The following is a 19538-nucleotide window of genomic DNA, read 5'->3' as shown; positions in this document are numbered from 1 at the left end:
CATTAAAGTAGTACCACGTCCACAGAATGAGGCTTGGGTAAACACGTTATAAAATAGACAGCACGATAAACGAGTTCTGCATCAGAGGCAATTGTTTCCAAAGACTTTGCATAGCTTGTCCTGGAAATATTTTGGCATCCCCAAGTCCCGTTCGTCCCCGGAAGAGGGAGACAACGTCTGGGAAGGAGCGCATAGGCTGAGGGTGAGAACGGGAATCGAAGCATCCGAGCATCCCATAGCCTTTCTTCCCTCAGTGTAGCGGATCGCCTTAATACTGAAGCACTGTCTGCAATGTCTCCTGCACGGGCACGAGCTCTTCTCGGTCTCCTGATCACACTCTGCACCCAGAGCCCACTACTGTCGGGTAGGTCAATCGGCTACTTTCTATTTAAATATTCATTCACAAAATCAAGCTTTGTGTATTATTAGAATTGTTTAGAATTATTTTAAAAGTATAATTCGTTAAGTATATTTGTGTCTGTTATAATTCCCAGGGCTTTCTTTTATGCTGCTGTCATCTTGTAGTGTAAAGATCATTATGTCACGATTGATCATATTGTGCGTGGAAACCATGTGTCAAACCTTTAATAAACATTGCAAGTATTAAAAGCTTAATGCACGAGGGGGTGAGACTTGAGGCACAGGCAGGTGCACACACTTAAAAATGTGTTCTTGCTTTACTTTTAGTTTTTATGGAACAGTAATTTTTGTAGCAATATGAATCAGTTTTTAAAAAGGTCTTCATGCAGGCATGACATCTATGTCTGTTCAACTTTAAAACGATTATTATTCCTTGTTAATAATCGAGGAGGGAAAAATACATTCTTTTACAAAATCTTTAACAGTGTGGTATGTATATATATATATATGTGTGTGTGTGTGTGTGTGTGTGTGTGTAATTGAGACTAAAACTTAGGCCTACTGTTCAACTTCTACTTCGATTGATCTGATGTCATCCTTGTAGTTAACTACTGTAGTTAATTGATTGCACTGAAGGCATTATAACTCACCCCGTGGTACTCACCCCTGATCAAAATAAGTTGTTCACATGACATGTACACATGTAATCAAAATATGACCAAATTTGGATTCCCGATTTGTTCTTCACTTCAAATGTAGATAGATAGATAGATAGATAGATACTAGATAGATAGATAGATAGATAGATAGATAGATAGATAGATAGATAGATAGATAGATAGATAGATAGATAGATAGATAGATAGATAGATAGATACTAGATAGATAGATAGATATGGACTGTAAGTGCAGCTCTCAGCAAGTGTTTTATCAAATTAAAGCCAGGACAGGAAGTAACAGTTAACCTCTTTAAAGGTCATCAGGGAGTGTAAAAGCACAGATGTTTTAGACATTCTTCTGCTTCCAGCTCTTCAAATCAGTTTCAGCCACGTTTTCTCTCTCTGCCTCTCTTTGACTTTCTTTCACTCTCCCTGTCCCTCCGAATTCTGAAGAGAATGCAGAGGAATCTTGGATGAGAAAAGTGGTAGCGAAGTCCTACTGAGCTGTGTTAGCTGCCACGTTACAACGGGCCTTTTTCTTTCTCACTTGCTCTTTCTCAGTGTTTTGGAAATGTTCTTTATATGAGGTCACCCGGTGCAGCCTGTGACTGCCATCAGCAGCTGCATATTATCCAGTCTTCCTCTCTTTTCTTCTCCTGTCCATCTTTAACAAAACAAAACACATCCAAAACAACTAAAGCCACCAGCTGCTTCGATATAGTGTAGGCTGTAAAGCTTTACTGATTTCAAGTAAAAAAAAACTCTTCTAGATCTCTTAATGGTGCCCAACTGCAGCTTCAAAACCATTCCAGACATCTGCTTGACAGATAAAAGATATATTGGAAAGAATGAGGCTCAGGATTTTCTTCCACAACCCTGCACTTTAACATCACGTCTGTTGTTATTCCGGTAAGAATGAGCTTGTGTTGTCAGGTAAGAGCTCTGCCAGACAGTGAGAGGAAGAGAAAAATCATGCCCTGACCAGCTACTGGAATTAAATCTTGCTCAGATTTTCACCAAGGAATTTGCGGAAAGTCTCTGATTGACGTGAGCCAGGCTGGAAGGGTTAGAAACTCAATCTGTTGATAAGTGAGTGTGCGGCGATACAAGAAGCCAGAATGTAGTTGGCATGATGCCCACGCTCAACCTTTCACTTGGGTGTTTGAAGATTGTCTATCATCAGGTGACCCCCATCCATCCCCCCCGTATGGGTATATAAAAGCTTAGGCTGAAAAGTGTATGTAACAGCGCTACACTCTCAATGCCTCTTGCATTTGTTTGAATGTCATCCAGACACCTAAATGAAAATATTAAGCGAGTGAATGTTTGTTAGAGTTTGTTTATGCCTTTCATTGAGAAAATGATGCCAGAAAAGCAGGTGCTTGCCCTGCAGGTCTTTCTGTGAGTGCTTATAAAAGCAATCCAACAAAACTGACAGGACCACAGGGCATTTACTTTCAGCCTCTTAATAAACACCATAAAGGAATGAACCATATAAATGGCTCGGAGCCAGTGTAAAAGAGTTTCAGGAAGATTTGGGCTAGTTCTTGCGTTCGAACAATCTTACATTTGTTGACTATACATGTGATTTTAAGCCTTGCTAATCTAGACATTTGGTTTTCTGTGATTTGTTGAACATTGTTTTTACGAATTCTGCTGGTATGTCATCAAACTGATAAAATCTAATTGACTCACATCAAAATTGTTTTGTCAAAATTGCGAAAGTAAATTGTGATAGTCTTTGAATTGGTTAAAAATTGCAAACATTTTATTTTATAGCTGTCACGAAGTTAGATTAAAACATTTCCAGCTAGAATTGAACATTTAAAGCATTTTTTAATTTATTTTTATTTGTTTGCTTGTTGTTGTGTCATGTTTTTTTTTTTTCTTTTGTGGTGGGCTAAAAAATTAGCAGGGCAATATGCAAATCTAAACTAGAAAACGATCCTTATTGCTGGGAAGATTCTTATGTGACCTTCAGCAGATAAAATGTAGTCTTCCCTTTTACCAGGGGTTTCCATGTAAAAAGAGAACCACTGATCTAGGTGATGTCCACTCCATAACATGAGCCATGGTTAGTTTCCTCCAGTATAAAATGTTTATTTTTGGAGAAAGATCTAATTCTTATGTTTTACAAGTCTTGATTTAATCAAAATGTGTACCCTCCCTAAATCATAAATTTTAATATGGGCCAAGTCACAGACTGAGGTTTGATGTTTCTGTGGCCTGTGTGTGGTTGGTGTGTGTGTGTGTGTGTGTGTGTGTGTGTGTGTGTGTGTGTGTGTGTGTGTGTGTGTGTGTGTGTGTGTGTGTGTGTGTGTTGCAGTAATTGCATTGACATGTGTGATGTGGTTCCAGATTATGTGGAGGGATGTTCCATTGCCAATATTACATTATAAAGCAGTGACCAAGAGGCATATGTCCGTGTGAACACTTAAAGAAATGATAGAGATTGATCTCTCTCACCAGGATTGATGCCAAAGTCATGCTGTTGTACAGTAAACAGGCACAGCGATGAGAGATTTGCTCACTCTAACTCTGAGCAGGGTTAGAAAAACAGACTGAGCACACTTTAGTACTTCAGACGGAGTTTCGAGTTTGATTAACTAAAGGCTGTATCCCTCATTGCTCTACTTCAAGTAGTCGATTAATTTAAAAAGTTCACACAAAAGATTCTACATTACGCATGACTCTCACAAGCTAATTGTCATGCTGAGTTTATACAATTTAGTTTAGATTTTCCTATACAGTTGATTGCGGCGGTGCCATTGAAGAACCATTTTGGGTTCCCAACAGAACGTTTCAGTGAACCGATCTGAAAGATTATTTTATTTTTTTCTTTGTGTGAAGAACATTTTAATAATCTGAAGAACCTTTTTCCACTATAAAGAACCTTTTGTGTAATGGAAAGATCCCATGGAACTGTGGATGCCAATAAAGAACTTTTATTTTAAAGATTGTATGGCCCTCTGCAATAATTAATTCTGATTGGTCAATCACATGCTTTCATTGGTCAAATATTTCTGCATAATAACAACTAAACTGGATAACTGACCATTGTTCCAGAGCAATTTCCTGCATAGCTGTGGAATAATGTGTAGTCTGTCAGGCATAATTGCAAAATAAACCACTTTAAGGTGATTCAAGACCTCTCTGCATCCTTTTGGGGTTTATTTTGTGACAATGACCCCCTTACTTAGTCTAATAGTAGCTTATAAGATATTGGATTGTAGTTTATTGTTATTCCCTGCAACTGCAATCTTACAGAAACAAACTCACCAGACCGTCATTGCAATGTTATTGACAGACAACTGTACACTTTCCCTCTCTCTTTCTCAGGTTCTAAGCCACTGCCGCCACGTAATGTGAAGCTGACCTCGGTGGATAAGGGGTTAAAGGTCACATGGGATTCACCCAGCGAGCTGGACGGACAGCCTGTAGATAGCTACAGCATTGGCTATGGGAAGTCAATGAAGTCACTACGCTTCGTCACTGTGGACAAGGACAGACGGTCAGAGTTACTAGAGGACGTAGGTGAGAGCGTATATCAATCATTCTTTAAATGAAAAGCTAGAGACTCACATTGAGTACTTCAGCACTATGTCAGGCTCTCATGTGCATGTTGTGTTGTTTTAGAGCCTGGAGTCCTGCATTTTCTCAAGATGAGTGCAGAGAATAAGGATGGGATGAGTAAACCTGTCTACAGGGCAGAGACTCCAGGAGGTGTGTGTTTGCCTGTGTGTAGAGAGAGATCTGCATGTTTCTCTATGACTCTCTATTCTCTTCACTGTTGTATTTTGGTGCATGGATATATAAAGTACAGTAAGCACATAAAACACATATGCATGTTAGAATTATCCTTTAAAGGGATACTCCACTTTTTTGGGAAATTTTACAACTCCCCCAGAGTTAAACAGTTGAGTTTTACAGTTTTCGAATGCATTCAGCCGAACTTCGGATCTGGCGGTACCACTTTTAGCATAGCTTAGCATAGATCATTGAATCGGACAAGACCAGTAGTATCTCTCTCAAAAAAATGACCAAAGAGTTTCGATATTTTTCCTATTTAAAACTTGACTCTTCTGTAGTTTGGTCATTTTTTTGAGAGAGATGCTAATGGTCCTGTCCGATTCATTATGCTAAGCTATGCTAAAAGTGGTACTGCCAGACCCGGAGTTCGGCTGAATGGATTCGAAAACGGTAAAACTCAACTGTTTAACTCTGGGGGAGTTGTAAAATGAGCCTATTTCCAAAAAAAGTGGAGTATCCCTTTAAAATGTCATATAACAGGAGTTCCTCAGTGTTATCAATATACAGTGGCCTCTAAATATATGGATTTCATTGCATTGGAATATTAAATATCAAACTGTTCTCAATTTTCTGAACCACATTTTAACCATATTAACTATAGAGATATACACATTGGTTATTTAAACATGTCTCAAATGCTCCCAAAGGCTCAACTTATTTAAACAGTAATATTGCGAAATATTACAATTAGTTAGTATTCAGTGTCACATGATCCTTCTGAAATCATTCTAATATGCTGATTTGCTGCTCAACAAACATTTCTTATTATTATCAATGTTGAAAACTGTACTGCTATTTTTTTTGTGGGAACTGTGATACATTTTCTTCTGGATTCTTTGATGTGTAGAAAGTTCCAAAGAACAGAATTTATTTGAAAAAGAAATCTTTTGTAACATTATAAATATATTAACTGTCTTTTATTGTCCTTTTTGTTTCTCAATTTAATGCACCCTTGCTGTGTAAAAGTATTAATTTCTTTAAAAATATATATTACTGACCCAACAGTAAGAACAGGAGTTTGAACCGTAGTGTATATAAATTAATTGTACATTTCAAATTTTAAACATTATAAAACTAAATATACTGTAGCACAAAAATCCTTGAATCTTTCGTTCATTTTTAAGTGTATCTGAAGTGTACACATCATTTTAGTGGTCACTGTACATGGATGTCATTAAATGTCTAAATATACAGTTTTATTTGCCTCATTAATTTAGACTTGTTAGACTCTAACACACATTATTATAAGGCTTTTACAAGGGAAGTATTTATAACTTTAAAGCTCTCTATACTTCTTGTTCTTTTCACAATATTAAACCAGACTGGATGGCTAAAACACACTCATGTGTAGACTGTGGGGTGTAAGGATATATAGTTTTTTTCTGTTTTCCAAATAACTCCATTCACTGTTGGCATCTGGTGAGATTGAAATCCCCAAAGATAGAACATTTATGTGGCCACTCCTTGTTTTTGTATCCAACCCAGAGCTCGAGTCAAGAGCCTTAAGCCTTGTGTTGTGGTAGCCAGTCACTCGTCCAACGCACGCCACATAAGTTTTTTCACATACATTTTTTTCAGTATGTCCATGTCCGTCTCCAACAAACAGGATCTGAGCATATTGCTCGTATCCCACAGCACTTTCCCCAAAACATCTGTCATAATAGAAAAGGACATTAATAATCCTTGCAAACAGATCATAAATGTTCTTGGCTAAGGATGTTTTTAGAAGTAGTAAACATATCTTGTTACAGCTCCTTGTTTTAAGGATAGCTGGTTGTTTTGATTGCGGTATATGCGTAATATATATATATATATATATATATTTTTTTTTTTTTTTTTGTCTGATAATTCAGTCCAAAAAGTGCCTATAAAAAGAGGAAATTGCTGTAAATGGGTGATATGGTCACATGTGTTTTTCTTCTGTGTGACATCTGGGGATTAATGATAAGGCAATGACATTTTTCTAAATCAAAAAAAAAAATAAAATTAAGTGAATTTATGCATCACAACATTATAATGTAAAGTATGAAAAACGTTTTTTTCTAAAGATTACATTTAAAATGATAATTAATTATTTTAAAGGTTAACTGTATTTAAGTGTTAGTTGGCTGCAAAGTTGACTTTAATTGTAAAAATATGGGAAATAATCTTGTTCAATTAAAGGGATACTTCACCTCTGGAAAGATGAATGTGTATTTAAAATGGGTAATTTATGTAGTAGAAATGTGAAATTATTTTTGAATTTGGAGCCTTCTAGACTGAGAAAAGCCAGAAAGTGTATTTTTGGCTTATGTGGATGAAAGACAACTACCAGAATGCACTTGCTTCGCTACTCTACGAGGCCAGTCCCAAGCCACGCCTACCGGTAAGAGCGCGCGCAGTTAAACAACAAGACTAGGCTACTAGTGAGTCTCCGTGACGAGTCTGCCCAGGATTTCGAGATCGCCCAAAATGTCCGTGATTTGGCTTTTGCGTTCTACAGTCGCCATTCATTATGTTTACTCTGGCGAGCAGGACGAGGCTGAGGGCCGCGGGAGAGAACGATGAGAGGCCGGTGGCGTGATTACTGATGAGCAACGGAGGAGCGGGAAATTTCTTAGCAATGTTAAAAAGCACATCAACCGATCACTTGTTTAGCGTTCACGTAAACTTTACATTCAGATTCACCAATCGGAATGAATTCAGTTAGATTGAAACAAAAGGTGTGCATGTAAACAATGAATGGCGACTGCAGAAAGCAAAAGCCGAATCCCGGACATTTTGGACGATCTCGACGGCCGGACATGTCCGGGAAAAAGAGGATGGTTACCCCTACTACTCAGCTTTCTCCACAGAACAAGAGCCTGCTAGCTTAGCTTCCAAAAAAAGACGGCTGACACTATGTGTACATTCTGTGAGTGAGATCCCACCCTCTACGGGCGGGTTGAAAACATGCGGGACAGCCCCTCCTACTGGCTGTAGTCTTTAGCCTCTGGCCAAAAAATCCTCAGATGACGCAAAATGACGATTTTTGCGTCATCTGAGGATTTTTCCAGACAAAAAATACATAAATCTCTCGTCTCAGGGGGACATGAGGGAGGAAAGCACGGTAATTTGAAAACACTACGGGTTTTCTAATACAAAGCTTAATGCTAAATCCTGAAGTATCCCTTTAAATATCCAATATCAGTCAATAAGGATAAATTGAAATGACTAAAATATCGGCCAATAACAAATATGGTAACGATTTAGTGTGCATCCATATGTGTAACCACACTGCTCTTTTCTCCTGCAGGGAGAGAGTGGGTGAAACTGGACGGCTTTGCTGTCGAGCCTTTCAACAGATCCACTCCAGGTAGGTTCAATACTTTTCCAGCCTATAAACATAAAATAAGTTATGGATTTTAAGTCAAATCCAACCTTCTTGGAATGCATAAAACTACTTCAACTTCAAAAATATAGTTGTGTCTATACATTAATGGTAAATGACAGATTTCAGACATGCAGGCTTATGGAGAACATCTATGTTGTTTTTCCCTTGAGAAGAATTAAAGTTTGGACGTGTGTTTGGATGCCAGAGAGAAAGACCTCTGATACCCCAAGTTCCTGGAAAGACAGTGGCAGTTTTTCAGTTGTAAATTTGCTAAATCAAAGCTTTTATTTCTCTTTTTTATGAATCCACTGAGCCCACTTAAAGCCAAACTCTGTACATGCAAGCCTTCCGAAGGGAAGAAAGAATTCCAGATTTAAACTAAGTGTTTTAGTTTCCTACAGTCTCAAGAGTAAAAGACATAAAAACATAAAATGGAGAATCCCACGGATAAAATTACATGTTATCAATGTCCAACCACCTCTGTAAATACAGTACTACATAGACTACATAGATTTCATTACAGATTTGGGAACAGACAATATTGATTAAAATTATTTGTAAACAGAAATATTGATTGTGGTCACTTATTTACCATCTACAGAAATGCCATTTCATTATTATTTTTTTTCCCTTGGCATTTTCATAATGTTGTCCTGTCCATGTTTGTTCTTTGCTATTGCTATTGTCATGATGTTACCATAGCGTTGCTCTAATTTTTCTCTGGCTTTGCCGCTGGGTTAACAAAAGACATATGCTTCATGTCATTCTACTTTGTAACTGTGAATTGGCAAGAATCTGTCAGGAAAAGCTCAATTTTGTTTCACAGCCACCATTGTTGTGCTTTCATCTCTTTGTCATCACTTTGGCAGTAGAAATAAGTGGGACCAACTATTGTGAGCAGGTCCACATGTTGCCCAGCTGAGTCCACACATGGACATGGTAACTCTGGTCTGGCCCCTGGAACTTGGAGCTTGTTATCGCATCCAAAACATCCCACAGAGAGAATTCATGGAGATAATTCATTCAATCAGCGAACAAATCAGACCTAAGGGGTGGGAAAAGAGAATGATGAGGCATCATGGATCCAGGACATGGACTTGGAAGATTGACACTATAAAAACAATGAGCGAGGGAAAGAGTTAGAGAAGGGTGAGCTACTACGTCTCACCCCTGTTTCAAGGCCAGTGATATGTGAGCCTGCCTCAGCTGTGTTGGCTGGACTCTCTGAATGTGAAGTGGGAATAAGTGTCTGTTTGTGTGTACAAAGGAAAAGGAGTTGCTGTTACTATCATCTCAGTTCATTTCGAGACCTGACATTTCTTATCAACTTAAGTGTTAATAATGCTGGTAGAGCTTGATTATTAGGTGAGTGATGTCTGAGCAATCATAAGTTAGTCCTTAATCGTTGCGTTTAGCCAAAACCCTCATAAAAACGCTGAGCTATAAAGGATATGAAGCTCCTTTTTTCTCCCTTTTAATCTCATTCTTCAATACTCAAAATGACCTGAAGTTGGGTGCTTTCGAAACACTGCTTCATGAAACTTCGAAAAATTTACTAATCTTTAGTTTCAAACCAGTGGTTTGGAGCTTTTATGAAACTAGCCAAGTTCTCCAAGTGTGTCTGACTGCGTCTCGCAGTAGCCTACTACAAAAAAAACTACCCGCCAACCATAAAATTTACTTATTACAATTACAAAACTGAGGAAAACAAACAGGAGTTAAGGCATCTGGTGATATGTCATACGATCTGTGTGCCATATCACTAGGTGGCGATAGCGAAGCTTAAAACCGAGGGAAGTGAAGTAGAAGAGGAGCAGTACTAGTGACGACATAAGCGATTCCAGACATCCATAATGGCTGTTCATTGCATACTAAGGCTGCGTTCCAGTCCAAAATTGTCAAGCCCTTCACTCGCTAACTTCCCTCCGTCTCGTTCACCTGGATGTACGTCATTGCTTACATTGCACAAGTGCCCACTACTGGCGGAAACTGCAATGAGCTGAACTGGAACGTCCTAAGCCCTTGATCACTTGGAATCAGCTATGAAGTTGATTTATTATTATTTTTTAAAATTCATTTAAGAATTTGTTTAATGCAGCATCCAAATGTATATGTGTGTTTGGGTTGTTTTAAATTAAATTTTATTAAAATTTTTATTATAATTAGTATATCATAGAGTTGTTTGTTGTGGTGGTGATTAGATGAGATCTGTGGTGACGTCACAATCGTAATGCATAGTGGGACATATAGGTGCCTGAAGTGTACATATGAAGTAGACTCTCGTCCACTTCACGAAGTGGAACGCACTTCAAAATGGCGGCAGGGATTCCCCCGAGGGGAAGTGCTTAGGGAAGTTCGCAAGTGCATGTCTAAAAGTGGACTGGAACGCAGCCATATTGTGCATATGCATAGCCTACATATGGCCATTTCAATGGGCCGCTATGCGTAAGACGTCCACCATATTGGAGCGGTCCATGAACATTCGAGAGCGAGTTGACTGAGCAATTGCAACTGTAGTTAGACACATAGAATTTCTATATACGAAATTGACTTCAGTAGATTATTTTGCTAAACTAACACAATACAACAAGACGAAGGCGTCAGCTGACTTTAAAAAGTTACCGTAGTAAAAGTAAAAATTAAATGACCATAGTAAAAACATGTAATATTGAGTTAATACATATAAAAATACAAACCAACACATTCTCACCTCTAAAAGGTTATCCCATTTCTTTGGGAATTTAAATCTTGGCGGTTTCACAACCAGAAGCTGCGACACGCAAACCTTTGCAAGATGGCGGACGCGCCTAGTATGGATTAATAATATCAGTATTATGATATTATGGCAACGTTCGTTTTATTGCTAGGCATATATTATTTTTACATTCCCTGGGACAATTTTTCTTTGAAAGCTTGAAGCTAAATTGAAGTACTAAAATAATTTTAAGCTATTTTTTTATCAAATAGCTGAGAAATATAATTGATACCTTAATTTCACCCCATTTTGGTGATTTTGCTACACTGGTTGAACTGTCACAATCAAACTTTAAATTACACACAGACTCTAATGAGGAAATGTGACTACAACTGATCATCTGAGAATGATTAAAGAAGTGAAACATTACAGACTGATGGAGAAAGAGGGGCTGTTTTTCATTACCCTCTCAGGGATGTACTGCACACTAGAGCCCTGCGCGGGACTGTTTTCTTCATCCCGCTCCCGCCCGCGCCCGCCGAATTTCTGACCATTACCGCCCGCTCCCGCAACGTATGTGTTTCACTCCCGCCCGCTCCCGCAATATGTATGTCCACTCCCGCCCGCACCCGCAAAACTCTGAGAATTTATTCCCGCACAATAATAGAGATGCATTGAGTTTGTGTCTTCTCCCGTCCCGCAGGAAAAAACACATATTTGTATTGCTATTATTAAAGAGATTAATGGGGTTGTTTGTTTCGTTTCCCTGGGCGGCATAGCCTACTGGACACATACAGGATAAAGGAGGAAATCGAGTGTGCTGTTTTTGGATGGTTTTGTTTTCGTTTTTGCTGTTTTTTTATTCAGGATACTCTGTCTTGCGCGTGCAATGATGACGCAGTGAATAGTGATGCTTCTCTCTGAACAATCAGCAGTCTGCCGTGTTTTCACGTCACATTTTAGTATCGCCTAAGCTTGCCCAGAACCCCGCCGGAGGTGGTACGAAAAAAAGTACCTGGAAGCAGATACAGTTACAACTTTTACACAGTGGAAAACCAAACAAAGGCGAGTCGAGTCGAGCCGAGGCGAGCTGGTACTGTGTAGTGGAAAAGCGCCATTATTGACATCTCCATCATGTTGCAAGGCTACCTCCCGATCCCGCAGTGTTTTTTTTTTGCCGCCCATTCCCGCCCGCAGCAAAGTTCAAACCGCCCGCTCCCGCGAGATTTGCGTTGGGTCCCGCGGGACCCGGCGGGACTCAATCCCAATGCAGCCCTCTACTGCACACCAGAGGGAGAGACCGAGAGATGCGCGTGAAACAGTGTGTTGAAGGAAAGAGAGGAGGAAGACTGTCTGACTGTCTCATTCGCCTGCCAAGTCCTGTCAGATGGGGGATTACAGTAAAGCAATAAGAGAGGAAGTGAGATTGCACATGACTGTAAACTGTGTGGCCCTGTAACTGTACTCACTTTAGCAAATCTCAACGTCTCCACGTCTCCACAAGTATTTCCCAATGTTGTTTGTTTTATGAAAGATTGCAAACATGAGTCATCCTCTGAGAACTTCAGTGGGGTTTAAAAGTGTGAGACCACTTGTGAAAATACTTCAATTATTCTGTTCTTTCTTATTTAATACAGCTTTACAAATTATATTATGTGTGCTTCAGTGTAAGCAAGGAAATTTGACCTTTTTAAACAAAGGTGTTAACATCTTTTTATATCATAACATTTCTTTGTTTTACATTTTTCAAAATCCTAAAACTTTGTTTATTTCCATGTTTAAATTAGATTTTGAATCTAGACTTTACGGACCCCACTATGTTTAACAATGTAACATAGTACAGTATTATCACGATGAAGTAATTTCTATTAAAGTCAAGTCAGTTCAGGGCAGATCAATTTCTAAAGCACATTTAAAACAACAGAGGTTGGCAATACAGCATAAAATCATGATAAGAAAATAAGGACAAAGATTAAAGTCAATATTTCATTTGAGTTTATTTCTTTGAAAACAGAATCTCAGTGATTTTTAAACTCCAATGCCAATATTATTTGTTCTGTCTCTCTTTCATTAGACAGGATGGTGTCTATAACTTCATCACAGATTAACCCACGGCCCCCAACTCAGAGGACGGCACTAGGACAGCAGAGGGCCCCTCAGTCATCCTCAGGACCAGAGCCCCCTCATCAAGGAGGACACCTCCCTCTCCGAGCCCAAAACAAACACAGAGTGGACCTCAGCCAGCACCAAGCAGACCAGCGCAATGGTAACAAGCCCAAACTGGGTAAGGATTTCGAAGGAATTTCAAGCGGTTAAATTGTGTTTTAGATATGCATACTGTATGCCTTTAGGTCTAAGCTCAAATATTTGTAAACTGCTCAGATTGCATGTCTTCAGTATATCTCATTGCAGGTAATGTGTAATGATACGTGGCCGTATCTGGTATCCCCCTTCTGTTCGTAGCATCTGAGTCCGTCTATGTGGTATCACTGCAGGCACCCAGAGCCCAGGGGAGAAGTACACCCATCAACACGGCCACCTTGAGTAAAAAAGTGACCACAGGTAATTATACATCATAGTGGTGCTAACCAGCAATCCATATTCAATATTTTTGCTCACACAAACCTAATATTCATTCTTTGTTATACCCTTTTTTATGCCTGTATGTTAGAGCCAGAGGTTGTGGATGAAGTAGAGGACATCACAGTTAGAGTATTGTCTCCTCAGTCTGTCCTTATCACATGGGTTGATCCACTTGTTGAGAAGAAGAAGGAAATACCAGGGGGGTCCAGGTAAAAATTCTTTTTTTTTATTTTTTTATTGTGTCCCAAGTGTATGTGGGCTGCACTGCATACACTACCGTAAATAAGGAAATAAGTCTCTCATGCTCACCAAGGCTTCTTTGATCAAAAATAGAGTAATATTGTGAAATAGTATTATAATTTCAATTGAATGTTTTCTACTTAATATTTTGAAATATAATTTACACCTGTGATGGCAAAGCTGAATTTTTAGCAGCCATTACCCCAGTCTTCAGTGTCACATAATCCTTCAAAAATCATTCTAATATGCTGATTTGGTGCCCAAGAAAAACATTATTATGTTGAAAACTGTTCTGCTACTTACAACTTTGTGGAAACTTGGATTTTTTTCAGAATCCTTTGATGAATAGAAAATTTCATGCATTTTTTGGAATCTTTGGACTATATATATATATATATATATATATATATATATATATATATATATATATATATATATATTTGTATGAAGGATATGAAGGCTATATTTAATCTATAGAACTAATATGTGTGCAGGTATTACACAGTGAAATACAGAGAAAAAGGAGAGTCTGCACGATGGGAATACAAGGACACCACTCAGAGACGTCTCATGATTGAAACTCTTTCTGCGGACAGCATGTACGAGTTCTCTATTTGTATCTCACAAGGAGATCGTAAGGGGAAATGGAGTGCGTCTGTATTCCAGAGAACCCCTGAATCAGGTTTGTTTATGCTTTCTGATCTTTAACACAGATGTTTTGCTTAGTTTGCATTGTTGAGCAGCTAAATTCTGATAGTATTTATTATTATAGATATAATTATCTGCAAACTAAAAAGGTCAGTGTCAGATTGAAAAAAAATCTTTAAAGTGTTCTGGAGATTAAAGTATTCTATACAAAAATTACTATATTTTTTGTATTGTATTGTATACCCCACACACAAAACCCAAGACAATTTTGCATGACAAGAATGATCTAACCTTCCAGTTCATTGTAATGTCACTGTTTACTGCCTGTTTGGTATTTTTGTTTGGAGTGATCAGAATAACCTCATTCCTCTGGAAAAAGTAAAGCTGACTTTTGTTTCCATCTGAAAAAATATCCAGGCAGAAAAAATAAAGTTAGGTTAAAGAGAATGCACAGTGCTCTATGTTTGTATATTAATTTGATTGTCATTTCTGTTTTTATTTTCTGCCACCCATAGCTCCCTCTGGCCCTCCTGAAAATTTTCATGTAAAACCACTTAGAGGAAAAGGTACTGCTGTCACAGCAACCTGGGATCCACCTGAGCAAACCAATGGGCGAATAAGAGGTAAGACCACAGGGTAGGCTATCAATTCAACAAGTTCCATATAGACCATAAGAACCATATATTTTTTATTTGTTTATTGTGTAGTGCACCGGGCATTACTCATTTCATACAGTTGTATCTGCATATTTAGCTGGGACAGGAGAAAGTATTTTAACATTGATCATATTTTATACAGATATCTGTCAGCTCTTTCTATTAGTTTTGGAATATGCCCTAAATAAAGAACAGAAAATGACTTTGGCATTTGGAGAGTAAAACATTACTAATAGTTGACCATATGTCTTCCCTGAAACCACTTTGGGCATTGCCAAAATATATGGGAATGATAAGCCTCTTCAGCATCACAATTTCTCCAGCAGGCGTGCAGAGCACCAGTCTCAAAAGCTAAACCAATACAAATGTACATGTGGAAAACACAAATGTTCTCTGTTCATGCTGAAGGAACTTTCCTCTTTACTGTGTTATCCTTGGCCTAGATTTATTGATTCAATCTTGGGTATTCCCAGTGTTCATTGGAAAATATTCAGCTATGGTATCCAAATGAAATTGACCGTACTGATTGATTTGACATCTACTTCCAGAGTACATCCTTTCCTATGCTCCTGCTATGAAACCGTTTGGCGCAAAGTCAGTTACATACCGTGGCACCACTACCTCTGCTACCATAGATGGACTTACGCCAGGTGACCGCTATATCTTCAAAATCCGTGGAGTCAATAGGAAGGGACAAGGACCACAGACTAAAGCCATTATTGTTTCAATGCCTGCATGTAAGTATTCCCAACAGATGTTTTCCCCAATAAACATTATTACACTAGCAGCTTTACAGAAACTCGGTTAAGACTGGTATCTCAATTTTGTCTCCAGCCAGCACTACTCACTTAAGGAACACGGATAGCCACAGGACGAGTCAAAGTACCTCCAAGACATCATCCAACAATGAATCAGACAATCAGGAGCCAGATGAGATGGAAGAGTCTGATACTCAGACCACAACTCCAACCACCAAAAGGCGGGGGCGCCCTCTTTCTCAGACAAGGTCTTATCACAGCATCTTATCCTCTGTAAGGGGTTCTGTCAGAAGCGGAGGTTCTAGCTCAAGGTCAAACTCACATTCATCTTCATCTCATACCAAAGATAGAGAAGGAAATATAGATGAGGAAGAGAAGCCAACAGACAGTCCAACAAAAGAGGAGATTAGAGAAAATGAGGGTAGGGACACAAAACCAGAGAGCAGTAGCAATGTGTCACCACAAACAGAGGAACATTCAAAATACTCATCTGACACTAAAGAATCAAAACCCAATAAGTCAGACTCTGTTGATAAAACATCTGAAGACAAACGTCCTTCTTGGACCCCCCGCACATCATCAATTGTTGATATAAGCAGATTAAGAAGGCCTTATTCTCGCACACATGGTTCTCGATCAAGGATGCGGAGTGAAGATTCTTCGAGCTTGTCGCAAAACCAAGAGTCTGCAGCTACAAGAAAGGACCTGACAGCAGTCTCCTATCCTGAAGGAAAGAACTCGTACAACCAGATAAGTGTCACTGATAGGACGCCTTCGGTGATCTCACCACAGGAAACCAGGCCTGAACCAGCGAAAGAATCAGAATCATCCTTATCCATCTCTTCTTCTCCAACTTCCTCCACAGCATCGTCAGAATCATCCTCTTCTTCCACTTCATCTTCTTCAGTATCTTCTCCATCATCATCCTTACCATCATCATCTTCATCATCTTCAGGTACAAGAAGGATTTCCTCCTCGTCAGGTCGAGTCACAAGTTCAGGATCTGGTGCTATGTACCCTAATGGAAGAAGAGTTGGAATTTCAACTAGAGCTCAGAGACTCAAACCTGATTCATCATCATCTGCTTCTTCACAATCCACACTGCACACAGGAACCAGGACAAACAATCACGATACAACAAAGGAGCTTGATACCAACCAAAAGAACACGGAGCTAGACACAAAGGATGAACAACCAACTGCCATTGAGGAAACCAAAAAAAGCCTTGCTGATACAACTAAAGAGGAACACCCGGAACAAAAGGAAAATTATGATAAAGAAGAAAAAAGTGATAGTTATGGTTCTACTTCCCATTCTCCTTCAAGGACTAACCCTTCTTCAACAGGACGAAGTTCACCCTTTTCATTACCAAACCGAAATTCTAGGAAAGTTATAGGGAGTCGCAGACAAGATGGCAGAATACCGTGGAGTAGGACTGCCTCATCTGTAGGTGCAGGAAGGCCGATTATTAAAGGATTTCCTTCTCGTTCTACTGCTGTGAGCTCTCAGGACACTAGTGATAAAACCAATGTTTCACCCACAACATTCCCTTCAAAGCATGAGATTAATCCCGTCTCAAATAAACCTAGTGTGCTAAATAGAGAAACAAATATTGCAATAAGTTCCAACATTCCCAGTAGTAATGAAGCTGTAAAAATTAGCAATGATCATGAAGATGATTACCTTTACGAGGGAAGCAAAGAGACCATGGTGAGTGAAACCAAAGATGCCGTCTCAACTGCAGCATCTAAAACGACAACAACAGTTGTGAGTGAACATCAGAGACATGTCCAGAACTTTGAGAATGAAAGTGTGGATAGGGAACAAAGTAGTACCAATATCAGTTCAAAGTCACTTCCTACAGTTCCCCAAAGAGTCCCTATTTTGGCTTCTAATGGCCGGGTCCGCTCACCTGTGGTAGCGAGTCGTCTGAAAGGATCACGGCTTCCTAGTAGGTTGTACCCAGTACAACACAGAAGATTTGGCTCTGCTTCCACACTGGATACATCATCCTCCTCTTCAGCATCATCACCTGCCTCCTCTCAAAACAGTCCAGCAGAGTCACCACTTATCTCAGATCGTGACACAGCTGTCCGGAGTAATACCAATGTTAAGCTCACCCCAGGTTCAGTTTCTCGCTCTTCTCATGGGCTGTCTGCTGGTGAAAGCTCTAGTGGGAATATATCTCCTGAGTCTCGGAATCCAGTGATGGGATCGAGGATGCGGTCAGTTTCTAAGGAAAACACTCCAGTCAATGGCTACAAGCCAAGTTATGGAAAAGGTAAACATTATGTTGTCTGCAAGGATGCACATGCTGTACGTACAACAATTCCAGTGTGTGCATAAGTGTGCACTTTTACTAATTTCTACACATTTCCATGTTCAGGCAAAAATGGACGGCCGAATCTGACTGCTGCAAATGGCAGAGTATCCTCAACATCTGATGAAAATGTAAAACCAAATGGAGTCCGACATATCACAGGTCCTGATGGAACGAAATGGGTGTGTTTACTTGCAGCGTTAATTATTGCTAAATTTGGCAGCCCCGAATAACTTAAAATCCATACAAATGTTGAATAAATTATATTAGTTTATTTACTTCTGGCAAATTTATTTTATGCACTTCTTTTCATATTCCAGTTTATAAACTATGAAAGATTTAGCATAAAGTGAGCCATGGCAGGATTGTAGCCCTGATAGTGACCCTAGAATGTAACTACCCATTTCCATGACTTCTGTTACGTCTGTTGTATGGATACACTAATCAATCAGAGAGTACTGCAGTCCAAACAAAATTATCTTTAACGTAAACAAAGACAGTCATGTGAATAGACATAGTCTCTCTAGGCATGGAAACTCCACAGACAGGGAACCTTAGGGACACTTATTCAAGCAGGACTGTTTGACTGATGCCTCATTTTTTGTTAAAGAAAGATTTTTCTCCTTTATAAAGTTCCATTCACTCTTTTAGATAGTAGATCTGGATAAGGGTGTCCTAATGAATGAAAACGGAAGAGTCCTTCAAGATTCAAGGGGAAGACCCAGAAAAGTTATCCTTGGAGAGGATGGCAAGACTATTTTTGGTAAGTGGATTACCATTTTAATTTAATACAACTATAGAAATGAGCAGCATGTTTTAAACTGACCTTTATCTCTTTTTGCTATATTAGATGACCAGGGCAGCCCACTTGTAAACCAGGAAGGATTAGCATTATTTGGTCATGGAAGGGACAGTCGACCTGTGATTAATCCAAGTGACAAGTACCTTACTGTTGGAGGAAAACCCATTGTGGGCTTGGACCGCCCTAAACCCAGGACTACAACCACTACAACCACAACTAAAACAACCACAACTACAACAACAACAACAACAACAACAACAGAACCTACAACAACACAAATGGTAACAGAAACATTGGAGCCGTCAACATTAGCTGCTGAGCCTACATGTCCACCTGGACTTTATTCCCGACTGGATAAGAATGGTTTCGCAATATTGGATGCTGATGGAATACTTAACTGCTACTCTGAAGGTGAGATGAACTCATAGGGCCCTATCTTGAACCCAGCGCAATTGACTTTGTACACCGACGCATGTATCATTCCTATTTTGCACCCACGAACAGCGAACTTTTCCCTCCACAGATGCACGTCGGTAAATTAGGGAATGAACTTGCCCTCCCGGAGGCGGTTCAGCGAAAAGAGGAGGCGTGTTCTGGCGCAAACGTTCCCTGATGCTATTTTGCAGGTTTAGAAAACAATTCCGCCACTGCCAAG

General features: G+C 39.3%; 1 protein-coding gene across 2 annotated transcripts in view; it reads left to right on the top strand.

Annotated features, from left to right (window-relative positions):
• Window positions 1–256: 256 nt before the first annotated feature.
• fndc1 (fibronectin type III domain containing 1) overlaps window positions 257–19538 on the top strand; it is a 40763-nt gene continuing 21481 nt past the window's right edge. The window contains exons 1-14 of one of the 2 annotated variants that reach the window (XM_081379543.1): window positions 257–364; window positions 4359–4553; window positions 4656–4742; window positions 8104–8163; window positions 12951–13160; window positions 13340–13438; window positions 13548–13668; window positions 14194–14381; window positions 14863–14970; window positions 15552–15740; window positions 15838–18042; window positions 18148–18263; window positions 18733–18844; window positions 18932–19294. In XM_081379543.1, coding sequence (XP_081235669.1) covers window positions 292–364; window positions 4359–4553; window positions 4656–4742; window positions 8104–8163; window positions 12951–13160; window positions 13340–13438; window positions 13548–13668; window positions 14194–14381; window positions 14863–14970; window positions 15552–15740; window positions 15838–18042; window positions 18148–18263; window positions 18733–18844; window positions 18932–19294 — 4126 coding nt within the window. In that variant the 5' untranslated portion in view covers window positions 257–291. The remainder of the gene's footprint in view (window positions 365–4358; window positions 4554–4655; window positions 4743–8103; window positions 8164–12950; window positions 13161–13339; window positions 13439–13547; window positions 13669–14193; window positions 14382–14862; window positions 14971–15551; window positions 15741–15837; window positions 18043–18147; window positions 18264–18732; window positions 18845–18931; window positions 19295–19538) is intronic. The other variant, XM_081379544.1, reaches the window with a different exon arrangement.

The sequence above is a fragment of the Scardinius erythrophthalmus genome (genome assembly GCF_964197995.2).
Source record: "Scardinius erythrophthalmus genome assembly, chromosome: 11".
Taxonomy (NCBI): Eukaryota; Metazoa; Chordata; class Actinopteri; order Cypriniformes; family Leuciscidae; genus Scardinius; species Scardinius erythrophthalmus.
This window is presented reverse-complemented; position numbering and strand designations above follow the sequence as displayed.